Source organism: Leopardus geoffroyi, chromosome C1 (assembly GCF_018350155.1).
Source record: "Leopardus geoffroyi isolate Oge1 chromosome C1, O.geoffroyi_Oge1_pat1.0, whole genome shotgun sequence".
Taxonomy (NCBI): Eukaryota; Metazoa; Chordata; class Mammalia; order Carnivora; family Felidae; genus Leopardus; species Leopardus geoffroyi.
Window position 1 is genome coordinate 3761641 of NC_059328.1, and position 20115 is coordinate 3781755.

Here is a 20115-nt window from a genome sequence, read left to right on the forward strand (position 1 = left end):
TGAAATGGGGGTAGTGCTGCCAGACGGCTACCGTGAGGGACGATCCGGGGGCTGCAGGAGCGGGAAGAGGCAGGGGCGGGTCCCAGGGGCCCGACGGCAGCAACCTAGGACCGCCTGGCAACACCAGGCTCAGAGTGCTGGGCACCTGCTCAAACATGGCACAGCCGGGCTGGAGCCCAGGCGGGGGGCCCTGGGGACCCCACTGCTGCACAGACCTGCGTGCGCTGGGCTTTGTCACTGCCGCCTCAGAGGACCCCCCCCCCAACACACACACACACACAAGGAGACAGCCTGCCAGCCCTCCTCCCCAGGCTCAGGGGGCGGAGAAGGGGCATTTGTGGAGAAGGCTCCCAGACCGAGGTCTTCCCGCAGCCTGGGACTCGCACACAGCACACAGCAGCCGAGGCTGACCGACACCAGAAGGCAGGGCCGGCCACTGCCCCGGGCACCGGGCACAGATGAAGGGGGGGCCACCCGCAGGTGGAGGCAGTGACTGTCCCAAGCAACAGCCAGGACGCGAACACGGGCATCTGGCCTCTCTCCACGCTCTCCCACTGGCCCAAGAAGCCCCCAGGCCATCAGCATCCCTCGAGTCTGTCACGACTGCCGGGGAAGAACACCACACCCAGCGCTGTTCTCCGCCTCCCGAGGTGCAGCCTCCGGGGCCCAAGACCACCAGGCGGCATGAACCCGTCAGGCGCCAAGGACCAGGCCAGGGGCTCAGCGCCTCTGCCGTGACAGCCTCTCCACTTCCAGCGCTCCTCGCCCAGAGGACGGTGGATGCCCTGAGCTCCCACCCTCTCTCCCGGAGACGGTTCTAGATGCGAGGGAAAGTGCCGCGTACCCGACAAGCCAAGTCACTCTCAAGATCATGAGAATTTGGTGTAACGTCTCCTCATACTTAGAAATCCAATTACTTCCAAATTCACTGCTGTATTCAGAATGAGGGCTCCGAGCTGCTGAATCTCTACCAGAACGTGTCAAATAGGAGGAGACGCTTCCCCCGCCCCCGATACAAGAAGAACAACGACACCAGCGCCGACTCTGGCAGCTGCCTCACTGGGCACGTGCAGTGCGCCAGGCCCACCGCCCTCCGGGGCAGGGCTGCTGGAGAGCCCAGGTGGCTACCGACAGAGCCAAGGGGCCTCGGAGCCACCAGGCCCCTCAGCAGCTGCCGTAGGGGAGGAGGCCCATCCAGACCCCAGCCGCGCCAGCTCACTCCGGGCCTCTCCTCTCCCACCACACTCTACATCTTGCTTGCTGAGCTGTTTGCTCTCTCCCTCCAGCCCCCGCCTGAGGGCAGGGAGCCCTCTTCCCCAGCTTCTGGGAGCACCAAGGGCCGAGCAGGCTTTGCCCCTGGAGAAGACACGTCTCTCCAGACACCTGCCTGCCTTGATGTAGACGGTGACCCTCAAACATCTCTCTCGAGGTCCCTGCGGCTTCTTGACTCCAGAAACCCTTCAGGTACAACCACCCTCCTGTCATTGTGGTGCCGCACGATTTTACACCAGGCTCTTCTTGAGACTTTTAGCCCAAAATGGGAAGCTTTCTGGTCGGGATGACCAGTTGATTTGCACTGACAGCCCAAGACACGGAAACCGTTCGCAGCTCTGACCCCAAACCTGGGGGACCCTCAGGATCCCCCGCGGAGCTTCCGAAGAGCCCCGGTTCCCAGGACCCCCGGCCCGACTGGACACAGGATTTGCAGGCGAGCCGCCCAGGAATCAGCTTCTGTCAAAGCTCTCCAGGTAATTCTGGCTTGAAAACCTCCCTTGATGGCTGAGAGGGGCATCTCCCCTACATTCTACAAGGAGGATTTGGGAGGGAGAGAGAGAACCACGCGGGGGAAGAGGGGACAAAGGACAAGGCGGCTTTCGCTCACGATGACTTTGCCCCCCACCCCCTACCCTGCACGGGGACACCCCGGGGGCAGCGGGGGACGGACGAAGCCCTCACCAACATGCTGGCCCCCCAGCAGCTGAGCTCTCCTCGGGACTCCTGAAGGCGCACGGACCTCATCCGCTCCAGCTTGCGCCTGCGGACGGCGTCCCCCTCGCGGCCGGTGCCCTGGGGCCCTTTGCTCCTGTGCTGTGTGGGCACAAACAGCATGGCAGCCAACTCACAGTCCACATCAGCCAGCTTCTGTGCTTGGACCACGTTTTTTACTGCTGGAACGTTCAAGAGGGAGCAAGAAGTTAAAGTGTAGAGTTTACGTTCTTTAGGCAGACCCAGCAATGGGCCTCCAGCCACCTCACCCAGGGGGGAGCCCAGCGATACGGATGAAGGTGGTAATCCTATAACCTGGTCTCCACAGTGCCCCTCCCTGCCTCCCTCCCCTTACTAGCCTTTCAAGTGAAGGAACTGATCTTGGTCCTTACCGACAAATTAATATACTATTAGATGATTTTCCAGAGGAGAAAAAGATCAGTGTTCTAGAAGATGATGCTCCCTGGATTCTCAGGGGCTGCCGACACCCCCACCCAGGACATCCGCCACTCTGTGCTCTCAGCTCCTCAGATCCACCTGTGTGCTCCCATCAGGAACCAGGGGATCTGAGGAGTTGCCCACTTGGACTGAAGCCCCAGGCGGCTCAGGAGTGGGTGGGGCTCAGACCAGACCTGGCTCTAGAGCTCATGCCCTTGACTCTGCACCTGGCTGCCTCTAGACAGCCGGGCCCCCAGGGCACCGACTCCTTTGGGGGCCTCTGCTCAAACCACAGATGTACACGAAAGCCATGTTCGCAGACAAATGGAAGCTGAAATAGGCCAGGCACCAGCAGGAGCCTGAGGGCGCTGCACTCCCTCAGGTGACAAAGCCACACGTGGCTCACACCAGGTCATAAGCTGACACACGAGGTTCCCGGACCACCACTCAGCTGGCGCAGGTGGGCAGATGAGAAGGAGCACCCAGCTTAGGACTGGGCCCTCCCTGACTCCTGGGACCAGCAGACCCCACGGGAAGTGAGTGTCTATTTTAAAGGTGTTTAGCTGCTTTTCAGACGCCCTGAGTTGGTTTAGACTAGTAAAATGTCCACCCCAAAACAATGTTTCTCACATCTGTGGTATAGGCATGTGCGGGGGGCGACCCCACCCGGGCAGGGTTGGAGCGGCCTGAGGCCCACAGTCCCAAGGGGAGGAAACGGGCAAGAGACAAGCAAGGCTGGGGGTTAATCCACGGGCTCACGTGTCAGACTGCGTCACCCAGTCCCGAAGAAACCAGAAATGGGATTCCAGCACTGCAGAGAGCCTAGAAGCACTTCCTCAAACTCTGCACAACGTCCCACTGCCCGAGCCTTGCCCAGTGGACGAAGACAGGCTGTCCGATGAAGCGCCCCGTCCTCTGGCTTTGATCAAACAGGCCCCAGGTCGGGAACCAATGACTCCAGAGACTCTCAATTCGCTCAACAAACCCTCACCGGTCACAGCTGCCTGCGCTGTCTGGCAGAGCCCCTGACCTGCTGGGTCCCGAGGCCGTGCCTTTCACAAATACTCCTAGCCTGTTCTTGGACCGGCCAGGGATGGAGAAATACCAGCCCCTAAGTGGGAAGTCTGGATCCCCACCCAAGTTCACCACCCTTACCCACTCAACGGGCCACATCACAAGACCTCCTCTGCCTCGGTTTCCTCACCACTACAACCAGGAAGCCTGGAACGCCTCTCAGCCTGACTGGATCACAGCTCTCAGACCCCTCTGAGCAGCTGGAGCCCGGGGGCCCGTCTCCCAGGAGAGCGTACGAACACCCACGAAGTCTTGGCTGGAGTTTCAGGGAGCTCGTGGGGTCCCAGAGGCCTCGAGGAGCGGGGGCTTCATCCTGGGGCACGGGTTCAAGGCCAACAGCATCAGAGGACCGTCCACACGGGAAGCGCAGGGCAGGTGTGGATCCACACCCGGTAGCCTACAACACATGGGGACACTGCCCAGAGGGCACACCCCGCTTTTCGTCCCACTGACACCTACTTTGCTTCCAGGTCTGCAGGTTATCTAAGGGGATGGAAAACCCTGGATGCTCCCTGCTACGAACAACATTCTCAGCAAGTGCAGCCTTACTCCCAGGCTCCGTAATGCTTTATTCCTCTCCCCGATGTGGGGTTTTCAAATTTGCTTTTTAAAACTCAGTCTCCGTGCATCCTGACCTTTTCTTCGTTTCCTCTTCCCCTGCAGATGGGCAGCTATCCAAAAACACATGCTACTCGCAGGATTGGAATCTGTCTACAGAACAGCGCAGACAGCCTCCACAGAGCGCGGTCCCCAGCGTGCTGGGTGCTGGGGCGGCCTGCCGGCCACTCAGGCAGGCACTGAGCTGGACACGACGGCCACGGCGCTGCCCCAGATCCAGAGGGACGGCAAAGCCCCACCCAGGCCCACATGTGCACCTGCGCGCATGCACGCACACACACAGCCCTCACTCCACCCCACCCCCACACCAATCTCACGTGCAAGTGACCCAGCCGCCCCCGCCCACTCCCCACTCACGTCTCGGCGCCCCGCGCCTGAGCAGGCTGCCTCCCTCGAAGTGGCCGGTTCTGTCATTCGAGATGACCCGTGACCTGGAGGGTGGCAACGTGCTGGAATCCCTTACTCTCTGCTCACACACGTGACCTAAATGAAGTAAGTCATACAGAGAAAGACAGATACCATATGTTTTCACTCCTATGTGGATCCTGAGAAACTTAACAGAAGACCATGGGGGAGGGGAAGGGGGAAAAAAAAGAGAGGGAGGGAGCCAAACCATAAGAGACTCTTGAGGACTGAGAACACACTAAGGGTAGATGGGGGGTGGGGGAGAGGGGAAAGTGGGTGATGGGCATTGAGGAGGACACCTGCTGGGATGAACACCGGGTGCTGTATGGAAGCCAATATGACAATAAATTTCATAAAAAAAAAAAAAAAAAAAACAAAACAAAAAACACCCCAGCATAAGGTGTTAACACTGAAAAGGAGTCTGATGAGACACATCAATATTCCCTGCAGGAAGTTCTGGTTTGCAAAGGGCCTGTCTGCACCCGCAGCCTGCTAACACCCCAAAATGGCACGCTGGGTCCCGAATCTGCTTGGTGGTCGAGACGCGTCCGCTTCCCCACAGCGAGCTCAAGCTGCAGGTACTCGGGGCACCTGCTCAGACTCAGGTCGTGATCTCCCCAGCAGCCCCGGGATGTGGGACGGCTGTCACACCCCGGCGCCAGCCTTTCCGATGTCACCCTGCTCAAGGAAGGCCTCTGTGCACGTCCGCAAAACTCTGACAACACGCTGAAGGTAAAAGAGCCTCCACAAGCTAGAATCTTCTGGAGCTGTTCCCATAAAGAAGCCTCAGACAGAAACATGAGTTTCAGAGGGATGGGGCACGAGCCCAGAGGCATAGGGCACCGCACAGCTGCCCAGGCTGCTAATTGGCCGATGTCTGTGAGGCCCAGGGACAAGGAGTGTTTGCCTGCAGAAACACCTCTCCCGGGAGGGAGGACGGAGCCTTGGTGCCCGGACACGACTCCCACCGCAAGGAGGCAGAGCACAGCTGATGACGTCAGATTTCCAACGAAACACTCATGCGGCTGGCTTCCCTGAATCCCACTGGCCGGGGCGGAACACCTGCAGGTGTGGGGCGTCCTGCGATCTCTCTGGGAGTACCCCCTCCCCGCCTCCACTCTGCCCAGGGGAGGACAGGACAGAGTGGCTTCCCGGCTGCACTCTGCCCTCCTCTGCCTCTGTTCTGCCAGAGGCGGCCGCTCTCAAGGGCGAGCCCGGCGCCGGGCACACGAGCACGCCCGTGACCACGGTGTGCACAGGTCCTCAGCAGTGGTGACAAAAGTGACATTTTCATCTCCAGCTGCCTGACAGAGGGTCTCCCTCTCGACGGGTTCTGAGCTGAGGCTGGGGAGGAAACGCCTGTCCTTCAAGGCAGGTCACATGGTCTCCGCCGGCCACCAATGGGGCCACCGCTGCAGCCGCCCCTGCAGACCCTGGGGATTAGCAGCTGGACCCTGCAGGCACAGCCGGGGACCCCAAAGATGTGGGTGTGACAGCAGACCACTCTCAGGAGGCCAGCGAGGACAAAGGCTCTAACCTGGGCGTGGGGGAAAACGCTCGATTCAAAAATGACAGATCACCTGCTCTGGCCAAATCAAGGAGTGACTCACTCGGGGTGGTTGAGAGGCCGGCGATAAACGGTAAGCAGGGTCCTCCCCTCTGGGGACTTTCGTCCTTCTCGTTTGCAAATTCCTCGGTCATCTTGAGCGCCTTCTGAGCATCCCAAACCAGACTGGCCTTCCCCCCAGCCTTCCTGCGACAGGAGCCGCTCCTGGTCACCCGCCCTACTGCCCACAGGTGCTCACAGCTCCACAAGCAGCCCCGGCAGGCGTGAGTGACGCGTCCGCAGCCTCCCATGCCCCGTCAGGGAGACCACCGCCTGGGGCAGGGGCGGAGCCTCCTCTGACACAGCACCTCACTTCAGGCCTGGGGAGCGAAGGGTCAAGCCACCTGCCCACAGCAGGCAGAGAGCAGTCCCGGAGCCCAGGCGCCGCCTGCCGGGTGCACGCCAAGTCACCGTGACACGCCGGACGGCAGGACTGCCTCCTCTGCAGCAGGCCCCTCACTCGTCCGGCCACTAAGGCGGCCGCTAAGGTGACAATCCCACCTGTGCCGGCCCTGTGTCCTGAGAACGCGCTTCTGGAGCTCCGAATGTTCTCCGTCTCTGCTCTGCTGGGAAGCTGAGAACTTGCCCACAGGGGTCCACCCGCCGCCCACCCTCTGTGACAGAAGCTGTGAGTCTCCTGCCAAACACACTCCTCTCATCTCCCGGGGGTCCGTTTACCCCAGTGTCACAGGCTCGTGATGCTTGTCCCCAAAAACGGAACCTGGTGTCAACATCCCTTTGCTGGGATCGGCTGCTGACGCCTCAGGGCTGCTTTGTCCCCTCGAGTCCAAGAGGAACAGAAGTCGAGGCAAGACGGGCCCCCCGCTTGATCTCCACCTGTTCGTGAATCTCTCACCACCAGGCCAGGTCACCATGGACGCTGCTGGTCGAACACCCCCACAAGGCAGAACCAGCAGTGTCCCCAAGAAGCCCCGGGGCCCCTAGGGGGACAGATGGGCAGGGACACACAGCCTGGTCAAGCAGGGCCAAGCTCCTGCTCCCAGGAGCACAAGCCCCAAGTCTGACACTCAACGCCCTGGCACCACCCTCCTTGTGCCCAGTTCCTGCCGCCAGCTGGGGCTCCTGGCTCTCAGCGCGGTTTCTTCCTGGTGAGGAGGGCGGCGTGGGGCCAGAGGGTCTCACAAGCTCCCCACCCCACCCCGAGGACCCGCTTCATCAGTCACCTGCCAGCGGATTCACGCCACTCCTGAGGGAAGCTGGGAACCGTCTGTGACCCTCCCTGAAGCACAGGCCAGGCGGCCTTCACCCGCAGTCTTGCTGAAACGCGCAGACTGGTGACAGCTCCACTGGGACGGACGCACGGAAACCCGGGGAGCACACGCAGGGCGGCGTCTGGTGCAGACAGCTCGCGGGGGAGGCCAGCGTCCTTGGAGCCCCGCCTCTCAGGAGGAGCGACAACGGTCACCAGAGCGTGCGGGCGGGACCAGCAGGACCACGTGATCACCTCCAGACGGACAAGGGCCTTCCCTGAGCTCCACCATTTACTCTGACGGTATCTGTGCTCACATCGGTGATTCATTCGGAAGCGGGACAATAAACCGGATAAGCTGAACGTACACGTGCTTCCTCAAGGCCCGGACACAGCGAAGACACAGGCCTCCTCCGGGCACGGTCCGCGATCTCAAACTGCTGCGGGTTTTCTTTCCCTTCAGGGAGACTGGGTTAAGCTGCGGACCCACATGTTTGCTGTGGGGGCAGAAACGGCCTCCAGGCGGGCAGGGCTCCCGACGCGGCAGCCGCAGAGCATGTCACCGCTGTCCGGCCCCAAGTCCAGGCTCTCTGTCAAAGCGCACACCACCTGGTCCTCCTTCGGCCCTGACAACCCGGGGATCCGCCCACGGGGCCGGGGATCGGGGCAGCCCCTCACTCTCCCGGGGTGCCCCCAGGAAGGGCTGCAGACACAAGTGATAACTGAGCTTCCCGATGAGCCACAGCCACACCGCACAGCCAGGACCGCTGGGACGGGACAGCATGGCTCTCGCGATCCCTACGTGACCCACGATCACCGAGAGACATGGCAAACGAGGCCACAGAGACCATCACGGAGCCCGTCGGAGCCGAGAGGCCACCGGCAGGAGCACCACCCCCACCACGGGAAGGTTCACGGGAGGCCTGGGCGCGGAACGGGCCCCTCGTCCCGTGGCCTCGCGCTTCACCCCACGCACTGGGAATGCAGAGCCACGGAGCACCATCCAGGAGAGGCCAAGTGGGCACTGTGACACCGGCCATGACCCCGCTCCCGTCCCCCGGAGGCTCACACGGCCCTCATCCAATCTGCAGGCCTGTGCCTGCAGCTGGGCGCAGAACAATCGGTTTTATAAAGAAACAAAAGCTACGACATTTCTTTGTTTTATCCGAAAAATGCAAAATTTACACAGGCAACCACAGCGCGGCCGCACGGACACAAGTGTGCTGCTCGGCATCTGTCCTTTGTCAGCCCCCCTCTGCGTCCTCGCCCCGGCCTCTCGGCAGCGTCTCCAGCTCTCTCCCCTCAGGCGCTATCGCTCTCTTGCAGGCAAAGTATGGAAATGACAATTTAAGATAACATATAATGGAGCTAATCTTTCTTCAGAAGATAAGATTTAAAACCCGGAGTCACTGCACATTTGTGGGCTGGTGAATAAATATAAAAATAACCAACGCAATCTCAGAAACAGAGTGCCTCTCGCAGCTCCCTCGCTCGTGTGAGCTTCTGAATGATGTCTGCTTCTCACATGAGGCTCATTTATTTCTCCAGAACCTAATTGAGTTTTGCTGTTTCCATATTGTCTGTTTTCAAGGCTGCCTCGGATCCTACATTTGTAAACAAGCAGGCAGAAACCTCCAACCTGACTTAATGAGCTGTGCCCTCCTCCTGCTGCGGCCGCCCCAGCCCGCCCGCCTCTGCACCGCCCGCACGGCCGGATGGGGCCCATGGGGCTCCAGGCTTTAAAGTCGGGCTGGGCTTTGAGGAATGGAAAATTCCCCAATAAAACGAGAGAGGTTTGAGTCTCATCTAGATAGACACGGCTCCAGAAACCTCAAATGGCTTGCTTCCATCCTGCTTGCCATTTCACCCCAAAAAACCCCAATCCTTCCACAGGCCCCTCAAGGGAGACTGCGTGGGCTTGCCCTCTGGCCCCACAGGCCTCACTCCGGCCCTCTTCCCTGCGGGGGGCACAGGTAGGCGTGCCCGGCCCAACGTCCTGTCCATCAGGGCCTCGGTGGAGCCTCCAGAACGTCCAGGCGGGACCACCGTAGCCCCGCCCAGCACAGCCCAGCGCCCTATGCTACCCACACGAGGACGGAGGAGCATCCGGGCTGCGCTCAGGGTCTCTGGGGAGCAACCCTCGGGACACCGTCAGAAGAAGGTCGGAGCGCTAGGCGCTAAAGAAGTGTGTTTCTCTGTTCCTTCATCCCCAAGCTGCATGGAGGTCGAGGAACACTTCTTGCCTCTCCTGTGATGAGGTAATTCTACGGGCTGATGCTCTAGATGAAAATCCCTCCTGAAACCAGGCATTTCATCTCTGGGACAGGGATGCCCCATAGACAGCACCAAGAAACAAAACGTGGGCAAGGCTGAGATGATCAGAAATCGGGAACACCAGGGGCGCCTGGGGGGCTCAGTCGGTTGAGCGTCTGACTCCAGCTCAGGTCATGATCTCACGGCTCAGGAGTCTGAGCCCCGTGTCGGGCTCTCTGCTGTCAGCACAGAGCCCACTCTGGAACCTCTGTCCCCCTCTCTCTGCCCCTCCCCTGCTCACATATGCGCGCACGTGCTCTCTCTTAAAAATAAATAAACGTTTAAAAAAATAGGTTTAAAAAAAAAAGAAATCAGGAACACCAAACAACTGGTGCCAGGACAGGCTCGGGGGTCAAGAGCAGACCTAGTGGTCGAGGACAGGCTCAGGGGTCAAGGACAGATGCCCAGTAATCAAGGACATATTCCCAGTGGTCAGGGTCAGGTGTCCAGTGGTCAGGGACAGGTGCCCAGTGGTCAAGGACAGAAGTCCGTTGGTCAAGAACAGATGATCATGGTCAAGGGTAGATGCCCAGTGGTCAAGGACAGATGCTCATGGTCAGGGACAGATGTCCAGTGGTCAAGGATAGATGGTCAGTCGTCAAGGACAGATGCTCATGGTCAAGGACAGGTGCTCAGTGGTCAAGGACAGATACGCACAGTCAAGGACAGAGGCTCATGGTCAGATGCTCAGTGAGTAGTCAAGGACAAATGCCCAGGGGTTGAGGGCAGACTCAGTGGTCAGACGTGAGAGATTTTCTGAATTCCTGCTGATTACGTGATGCCCACGATACAGCCACGAGGGAGCTCATGCGCCAGCTGGGAAAATAAGCGTCCACCCGGGAGACGGCACAAGGCCAGGCAAAGCTACGGGGCCTCTTACCTATGTTGGCCAGGGTCAGGTGTAGCCAGCCCTTCACCACCGCGTAGACGCCGATGGGCTGGATGCTGCCAAGCCTGGTCACGTCCCCACTCACCACCACGTCCTGTTCATATTCGGTCGCCACGACCTCGAGCTCATGCGAGACCTGCACGGCCGGCCGCCCCTGGCGAAGGAGATGCTGCAGAGAAAGCGGCAGTCAGAGGGCGGCCAAGGCAGAGCTCACCTGCTGAAAACCTAAGTCCTCTCGGGTTTTCCCGCAAATTCTTTAATAAAGTGCACCCGATTCACCAAGTAAACGCCACGGATTCACAAACAGGCCGGGCAGCCACCCTCCTGGAGCCCCCCCTTCTGTGGGAAGAATGATGGAAAATGAGCAAGGGAACAAGGCTGGGGACACAGAGCGGACCCCGTCCCCGGCGAGAGCTTCAGGAAGGAGGTGTAAACCAGGCAGGGAAGGCCGGAGGCACAGCAGGCCCAGAACGCAGAGTCCAGACCCCCACACACAGCCGGGGCTGGGAACATCGCACTTCAGCGTGGCTGGAAGACGGGTGGCGGGTGGGAGCAGGGTCACGGGGTGGCTGAGGCCCGACTGTGAGGGTCCACACCAGGACCGGGCTGGTGAGACCCGGCACCAGGACCTTCCTGACCCGGTTCCCTCTGCCAAGCCAGCTCACCCCTCGGTGCTCTGCCTGAGCCCAAGCACCAGTGAGGCCCTCAGGGGGATGGTGGGACCACAGCCACCCCCAGGCCCAGCTGGGCCTCGGAGGCCGTGGTAAAGTCACCTGCCCTCTCAAGTAGTGCTTCTCACACACAAACAGGCGCGTGGGACCAGACGAAGGTCCCGGCTTTTGGAATTCTTCTGCGTCTACGGCACCAGGCGTGACCGGCTCTGGGAGCAGAGGTGTCCAAAATGACCCCTCCTTAGTGGGTCTGGCGGCTTCCAGGTGCTTCAGACCCTGCCTGTTTAGCAGCGCGGGTCCACAGAGCCCCACGTAACCACACACACGTTCACAGCCAGGACCCCCCTGGAGAACGGCCAACCGATCTCCGTTGCAGGAACCACACCCTGCCACACCGGGAAGCAGAAGTGCCAAAAACCCAAAACAAAACAAAACAAAAAACAAGAGCTATCACTTCTCACTGTGAGATTGGAAAGACAGTCTTTAAGCTAACACCCTTAAAGGTGGGTGTATGGCACCAGCAGGCGCCCTCGTCCTCATCCAGGAGGAGCGGCCCCACCAGGCTCCCGGGCGGCACGCCCGGCTGGCTCTGCAGGCCGAGGCTTTCGCACACGCACACCTGACTCAGAAGCACGCTTCTGGCAAGTTCTCATCTGTGGACAGCCGAGCCTAAGGGCAAGGAGCACGAGTTCCGAGTCAGAACTGCGCGAAAAGCCTGGCGCTGCTCTCGTCGGTGTGACCTGGGGCCTCGGTTTCTCAGCCGGACATGAGGATAACGCAGCGTGAGCTCAGGGCCGGGCTGGGGACACAGTCAGTGAAGCACGGGAGCCACTGTCACCATCACCCTAACTACACGGTCGTATTCTCAGGAACTGAAGATGCTGCCTGCACTGTCGCTGGCTCGCAGGGACAGTCCCCGCCCGACACCAGCAGCAGGTGACGGCAGCCACGCCCACGCCTTGCAGAGCACCCCTCCCGCAGGCCCGGCTCCTAACCAGCTCAGCATCTCAGAATCCAGGGGATTCTCTCCTCTCGGCCACATTTCCCGTCTCACAACTTTTAAAGACTTTATTTTTAAAAAGTAAAATTTAACCTGAATTTATCCAAGTAAGTGTCAATAACCACAACAGCATTTGTTTAAGAGGCTATTCCTAGAGGACAAGAGAAAATAACTTCCTCTCCAGGTGACGGCACCCAGGGACACAGGGCTCAGCTGGGGATGAGGTAGGAGCCACAGTGGGTCCCAAATCCACAGGGGCTCCTCTCTGCCCCTCCAGCGAGGCCCCAGTACTGCCGTGAGTATTCCTCCCCACATTCGTCCACTCCCTCCTTCCTCCTTCCCCATTCCCTCACCCCTCCCTCTTCCCTGCATTCATCTCTCCTCTCACCATTCCCTCCTCCCTCCATTCCTCATCCCTCCTCCCTCCGCTCCTTCCTCCCTCCTCCCCTACTCCCTCCTTCCCTCAAGCCTCCTCCTTTCCTCCCTCCTCCCCCAACTCCTCATCCCTCCTCCCTTCCCTTATCCCTCTACCCCCTGCTCCGTCCTCCCCCCACTCCATTCTCCCTCTTCCCCCCACTCCCTCACGCCTCCTCTCTCCATCCATTCTCCACCCTTCTTCCCTCCCCCTCACTCCGTCTTCCTCCTCCTCCTCCTCCCATTCCTCCACTCCCTCCTCCCTCCAGCCATTCCACCACCCCCTTCCCTCCTCCCTCTGTCTTCCTCCTCCCCTCCTCCCATTTCCTCCTCCTTTCCTCCACTCCCTCCTCCCTCCATCCATTCCCTCACCCCCTTCCCTCCTCCCTCACTGCGTCTTCCTCCTCCCCTCCACCCACTCCCCTCTTCCCATTCCCTTCTCCCTTCTTCCACTCCCTCCCCACTCCATCCATTCCCCCACCCCTTCCCCCCTCCCTCACTCCCTCCTCCTCCCCTCCTCCCATTCCTTCCTCCCCTCCTTCACTCCCTCCTCCCTCCATTCATTCCCCCACCCCTCTTCCCTCCTCCCTCACTCCGTCTTCCTCCTCCCCTCTTCCCATTCCCTCCTCCCTGCCTCCACTCCCTCCTCCCTCCATCCATTCCCCCACCCCTCTTCCCTCCTCCCACTTCCTTCCTCCCCCATCCATCCCCTCACCCCTCTTCCCTCCTCCCCCTACTTCCTCATCCCTCCTCCCATCCTCATTCCTCATCCCTCCTCCCCCCTTCCCCCATTGCTCCCTCCGTTTGCTCATTCACAGCCACACAGCTCCATGCCTACTGTGGGTCACGACTGTGCTGGAGATGGGGTAACCGTCCCAAGACCACCCTCCAGGACATCACCAGCCAGTGTGGGAAACACACAGTGGCCACGATGATCCCTTGGGGCCGCACCGGACAATGACCCAGGAAGGCCCAAGGGACTGGAGTGAGGACTGAGTGAGGACCGAGAACATGAGCTGACACCTGTGAGTGCGCGCTGTGGGCGACCCTGTTCCCCTGGGGGCAGAGATGGACACCGAGGCGGGTGGAGGGGGGACGCAGCCCCGTCAGCCCTTAGGAGGAGGAGGGGGAGCGTGGCATCAGGGGAGCCACACGCATAGCCAGGGGCACCACGGGATGGCAGCCGTGAGCTCGTCGCAGTGAGGGCCACCCAGCAGCAAGGAGTGACTGGGCTGCTGCAGGGGCAGGGCTCAGAGCGGGGGGTGGGGGGGGGGGAACCGAGGGCCCCCGAGGCTGAATCTGGAAGGAGGTCAGCTAGTGGGTGACTCTCAGAGCCGGGGGGGCTGCAGCTGTGGAGCCGTGTCCTCTCGCACCTCCGTGCCACCGCTGGGACGTCGTGTCCTCAGTCCCTGGCCCAGGAGCACAGTGCAACTACGCTGACCCTCTGGGGGCAACTCTGGGGAAGAGCCTTCAATTCACCCACGGACACAGGTCTTAGTATACGAGGAGGAGGGAAAGCTTAAAGCTCAGGTTCCATTACAGTGAGGAAAGCACGACTCGAGTAACCGAGAGCAGGCACCAGGTGATCTTGGCACACCCCACTTGGTGCCCCAGCTCCTACCTCCGGGCTGAAGGGGGGACTCCCGCAGGCCAGGCCGCTGCCCCCGGGGAAGGTGCATCCTCACATCGAGGGGGCGGGAGGTGACCTCACCAGGGGTCAGTTTTGGGGGGAGCAGACCGATGGCTGAGAAAATAGAACCTGGTGTTGCACAGCTGAGGCCCCGTGAAAACCTTCTCCTTGGGGCGGGACAGGATTTGTGAACAAAGAAGTCAGACCCCGGTCCCGCACCGGATGATGACCACCGAGCGGGCGGAGCCTCCCAGAAGGGCCACCCCACCCGGGCCCGGCTCGGCCTGCAGAGCGCAGCCACCTTCATCGGGACGGCTGCAGATCCAACGAGGAGCAGGGAGTCTCCATCCCAGACGTCCACCTGGAGGGCCTGCGCGGCCAGGTAGTGGCTGAACCGACTCTGCTCTCCGGGCCTCAGGAATCCAGGCTCCGCCAGGAACTTGAGCTGAAAGCCAGGAGAGCCTGTGCAAAGAGGCCCCAAATGAGTCCACAGGTAATTAGAGCCATCTATCATCTTCACACTTTGAAGAGATTTCCGCTCTGGTCACGATCACTAATTTCTGCTTCCGTCGTAACTACAGTTTAATAAACACATTAATCAAAAACGTCATAAGATATCCAAATTTACAAAACAAAGAGTCGTGTCCGGAAGTCTGCATTTCTTCCCAATACATACAATGAACTCCTCCCAAAACACGATTTAGGGTTTTCACCGAACCCTCGTGGAACAGTCCCTCCGGAACGGGGACAGGCGTCCCGGTGGGGCTGCCGGGGGAGGCCGTGATTCCGTGTGCAGAGTTTAAGGAGCATCGCAGTCTGCGTCTGCTGTCAGGGCGGGCCGGCAGACAGCCGTGGGAGCTCATGCTGAGGTCGAGCTGAGCACACGGGGCTCGCGAAGCCCAGCTTCCGCCCCAGCACGGGGCCTCCTCGGGGCTGTCCCGGCCGCCAGGCTTATTACTGACAAGGGAGCAGACGGCAGCCCAGGCCTTCGGCCTCTCGAAGCGGCAACGCCATCCGTTCTACGTCGGCAGAGACAGTGAGCTGCAGCGCCGGGGAACACGCTCACGGAGCCCCTGGTGAGCCCAGTACTAAGTCTCGGGAGGAAGGGCCATGTGTTTACTCAGCAGGGGGAACGGGTTCCAGGGTCCTCTCCCCACCCCAGGGGGGCCCACACAGTAACGCCCCGTCTGCTCTCAGGACCAGGACAGTGCTCCCTGTGGAAGGAGGGAAGCCGGTCGGGACAGGACACAGCACTGGGGGCTGAGAGCGGTTGGGGGCGGAGGGCCTCGCACGGGCCCCAGGGATACAGAGCCGGGACCAGCTGCCAACGGCCTGGCACCGGCCACAGCGAGGGAGGTCACAGGGGCACCTCCTGGAGCGGGGGAGCAGTTAGGAGTCAGGACAAAGGCTCAGGGAGGGCCGGCCGTGACACCGTGCAGGCCAGTCCCGAGCATCACATCTCCAGTGACCAGACGGAGTCACAGGCTGAATGGAGGCCAAGGACACCCACCACCCCTGCCCCAGTGCCACCAGCCAGCTGAGACATCCGGTGCTCTCTGGACACCCCTCCATAATGGGTGGCTCCTCAGAGGCATGGTGGACACTGGAACAAAGACCTGTGACCAGCCCAGCCCCAGCTCAAGACACCGATGCCACAGCTCCACCTGCCCGGTGCACCTGCGCCGCGGAGAAGGAACAGCTCGGGCACCGGCTTCCACGCCGGTCCGGCTTCCGACTCAAAGAGGCAGAACGGATCTGAACCCTGTGGGCCAACTTCCCAAACGACACCCACGGACACCTGGCCCTGGGGGCTCCGTGCTCCACCCCAGGGCCCCCCAGGCCCAGACTCTCCACCCGCGTTCTACTTGCTCGCCAATGTCCCCGCTGGACCCTCGACGCTCCTTCCCAGGCTCCTTCCCAGCCTGCGAGGCTGGCTCCTTCCCCCTCCCCATCGCTACCTCCTATCAGCTGCCCGGTCTTCTTGATGCAACATAATAACTGGGGCCCCCCCACCACGCACCAAACACCGCGTGGGGGTCACACGGGAGAAGAGGACGAACGGGTCCCAGCCTGATGGAGCTCACGGTCCCAGGACAACACACGGAGCCCAGAGCCGATGGTGTGCTGAGCACCTGGAGGAGGCCTGTGGGGCTGTGGGGCCCCTCCTGCTCTGGGCCCAGCCTCAGGGCTCTCATGCGCGAGCCGCCCAGGCCCCCCGCCCCTCGCAGGCTTGGGTCCCTTCACTCCGACCGGCTCCTCCGACCGGCTCCTCGGCGGCCTCCCCCGAGGCCTCCGCTCCCCGTGGTCCATCCCACATCACTGCCACAGCATCCACAAAGGGAGCCCTGTGCCATCTCCACCACCCTCGGAAGTCTGCGACGCTGCTGGCCATCTACTTAACCCAGACAGACCCCAGGGGCAGTGGCACCTCCCCAGGGTCCACTCAGGCTCCCAAGCTTACCTCCCTCTCCGCCCTCACAAACACCGAGCCCCAGCCCCCCGCCCCCACCCCCGGGCTCCTTCCTGAGCCTCAGTCCAGCCACACCCCTGTGTCCAAGTCTGGCGGAGGCTCTTCCTCTGGCTGGACGGTCCTCAGCCTCTGCCCCTCCTTCCTGACTCACAAGCACCCCTGCTCCGTGAAGGCATCCACAACTCCCACAGATGACAGGCACGTTCTAAGACTACAGTCTACAATCACCAATGAACATACGGCAGCTAGGAATATCTAGGCACCAAATGACAACGCAAAAGTCTAGAGACACAATGAGAAACAGATAAAAACATAATAATAGTAGAGAACAACTAATCACTTTGTTTTCAAGGCAGGTCAAGTCCACAATAAATAAGGATATGAAAGACCAGACCAGCTAATCCCTGAGGTGGAGCGTGTGCATATACGTACAACACTGCTCCCCAACAACAGAATACATCTTTCGAATGTATTTGGGATGTTAATAAAAGTTAATTATGTGTTAGGCCACGAAGAAAACCTAACTATACTCCATAAGGTAAAAATATTACAAATAATATTCTCTGATCACAATGCAACAAACCAGAAATTGGAAACAACTTTTCAAAACAAATTTACAACTTACTTTTAAATATTTCAATGTCAAAGGGGAAACAAAATTGAAATAGATTTTCTAGAAAAGAATGAAAATTCTACTTATCTGAATCACCAAAACATAATGCAGCAACCAAAGGAAAATTCATAGCCCTGAATACTCTGCATCCATAAAGACAGAATTAAAATAAATGAGTTAAATAACTCAAATTAGAAAAACAACAGTAAAGAACACCCGCCCCCCCCAAAAAAAAAGTAATAAAGATAAAGGTAAGATTTCGTTGGTTTGAAAACAAATAAACAGCAAAACCCACCATGAGGTACACTTCTGAGTCTTTGGAAAGACGGGTAAATAGAAATAAGCAAGTGAGGAAATGTCCCTGTGCCTGGCAAGTCTGCTCCTGCCCCATGAGGGCCATTCTCTTCATGTTAACCTATGGATTCCCCAGAACCCCTAAAAAGGGTCTAACAAGTTCATTTGGAAAACCAGCCCAGCCAGAATGTACAGAGAGGTGGGGGACGGGGAGGGGCGGGGCTGCTATAAATACAAAGCACAGCCAAGTAGCACCTCTGACCAAATAGCATGCCTGCCTTTCGTGGTCAGATAATCTAATGCAGAGTCTGACAAACCACAGCCCACAGGCCAATCTAGCTGGGAGCTAAGAATGGCTTTCATCTTTTTAAAGAGTTGTTAAGGGGCGCCTGGGTGGCTCAGTCGGTTAAGCGTCCGACTTCAGCTCAGGTCATGATCTCACGATCTCGCGGTCCGTGAGTTCGAGCCCCGCGTCGGGCTCTGGGCTGATGGCTCAGAGCCTGGAGCCTGCTTCCCATTCTGTGTCTCCCTCTCTTCTCTGCTCCTCCCCCGTTCATGCTCTGTCTCTCTCTCTGTCTCAAAAATAAATAAACGTTAAAAAAAAAAAAAAAGAGTTGTTAAAAAAAAAGAAAAGAAAAAAAAAAAAGAAGATTCCAGAGGGAACATATGTAACCCAGAAAGTCTAAAATACTTACTATCTGGTCCTTAACAGAAATCAGTTTGCCAACCTCTGGTCCAATGGAGCAAAACATAAAATCCAGAAATAAACCCACTTAATAAAAAAATGGTACGTGATAGGGGTGGCCCTCAAGTCCCTGAAAAAAAAAAAAGATGTCCTTTTTAATAAACAGCACTGGGTCAAAAGGAGGGACATTTGAAAAAAGATAAAATTGGATCCCTATCTCCCATCACACAATAGAATAAACTGCAAATAAACCAGAAATCTCATGTGAAATATGAAACCTACAAACCCTCCAAGAAAACGTGTGCTTCTCTCTACGAGCTGGCGAGGAGGACGCCCTCGTATCCAGGACTCGGGAAAACTCAGAAGCAATACAAAGGAAGCCTGGCACATTAGAGGGGACGAAAACAAAACTTTACTTTGGAAAACCCACCAGAAGCAAAGTAAAGACAAAGCAGGAGAACCTATCTGCAACTGACATCATAGGCAACAGTTGATCCCCCTCATAAACAGAGTTCCCAAAACAGAGGACAGAAGGGACAAAAACTCAGGGAGAGAAATGGAAAAAGACAGCAATAGAAGTTTGCAGACAAGGACAAATCTAAAAGACACTCCACTTCACTCGTTATAACAGAAATGCAAATTAAAACTTCACAAAGATCCATCTCACATGATCAGACTGTAAAACTCCCAAAGGTAAACAACCCATTTTGTGGGCAAGGCCCCGAGGAAAGAGGCAGCCCCAGGCACTGCCAGTGAATCACAGGAAGGTCATGGGCTAAGCCACTGGGGGGGGCGGGGAGCGTGGGTAACCCAGTGGGAGGGGCTAACCCGGTGGGGGGGCGGGTGCTGGCACATCTGTAACCTGACAGCTTGCCAACGCACCCTAAACACACAGCGCCAGGCGCAGAGAACACGTTGACCCCGGTTACTAACTGCCACCTTCTCTGATAGGCAAAGCCCTGGAACCAGCCCGAGTGTCCCTCAGCAGGAGACCAGGCCAAGTGAAGCACAGGGCGGGCGCCCAGAGCAGTTCAATGCGGCGTGGAAACCAGCGCACAGGGGCTCCGTGTGGAGTCAGGATCGGGGCGTAAGGTGAACTGAAAAAAGCAAGTGAGTAAGAGTGTTATTTGCTATGCTACCTGTTGAACAAAGAAACAAGGAGAAATAGAAATATCGTTGCTTACTTTTTAAATTTTTTTTTCAACGTTTATTTATTTTTGGGACAGAGAGAGACAGAGCATGAACGGGGGAGGGGCAGAGAGAGAGGGAGACACAGAATCGGAAACAGGCTCCAGGCTCTGAGCCATCAGCCCAGAGCCCGACGCGGGGCTCGAACTCACGGACCGTGAGATCGTGACCTGAGCTGAAGTCGGACGCTTAACCGACTGCACCACCCAGGCGCCCCTACTTACTTTTTAAAACAAACAAAAACATCAGAAGGAGAAGCTGGAAACTAAAAGGCTGGTTACCTCTAGGAGGCTGAGTGGGGTGTGGATGGTCTGGAGAGGACAAGGGGTTTATATTTTGAGCCATGTAACTATTCCAACATAAAATTAAAAACAAATGGAAACCAATGAATCTGACTGAATATCAAATCGGTACCAGCTCCCCAGAATCGTCTCCAGGTCTGTCCTCAGCGGGACGTGGCCCAGGAAGGGAGAACGCCAGAAATCTGAGCCCTCCACTCAGTGTCTGTGCCCTTAGCATTAACAGTAGCAATGTAATTCTTTTTTTTTTAATGTTTATCATTTATTTTTTGGGGGAGAGAGAGAGAGACAGAAGCAGAGAGAGAGAGAGAG

General features: G+C 58.4%; 1 protein-coding gene across 8 annotated transcripts in view; it reads right to left on the reverse strand.

Moving 5' to 3' along the window:
• NPHP4 (nephrocystin 4) overlaps window positions 1–20115 on the reverse strand; it is a 110933-nt gene that overhangs the window by 11288 nt on the left and 79530 nt on the right. For 6 of the 8 annotated variants that reach the window (XM_045475427.1, XM_045475431.1, XM_045475432.1 and 3 more), the window contains 4 exons: window positions 14556–14716; window positions 10531–10708; window positions 4474–4599; window positions 1957–2168 (listed from right to left, as the gene is read on the reverse strand). In XM_045475427.1, the coding sequence (XP_045331383.1) occupies window positions 1957–2168; window positions 4474–4599; window positions 10531–10708; window positions 14556–14716 (677 nt within the window). The remainder of the gene's footprint in view (window positions 1–1956; window positions 2169–4473; window positions 4600–10530; window positions 10709–14555; window positions 14717–20115) is intronic. The other 2 variants (XM_045475434.1, XM_045475433.1) reach the window with 1 other exon arrangement.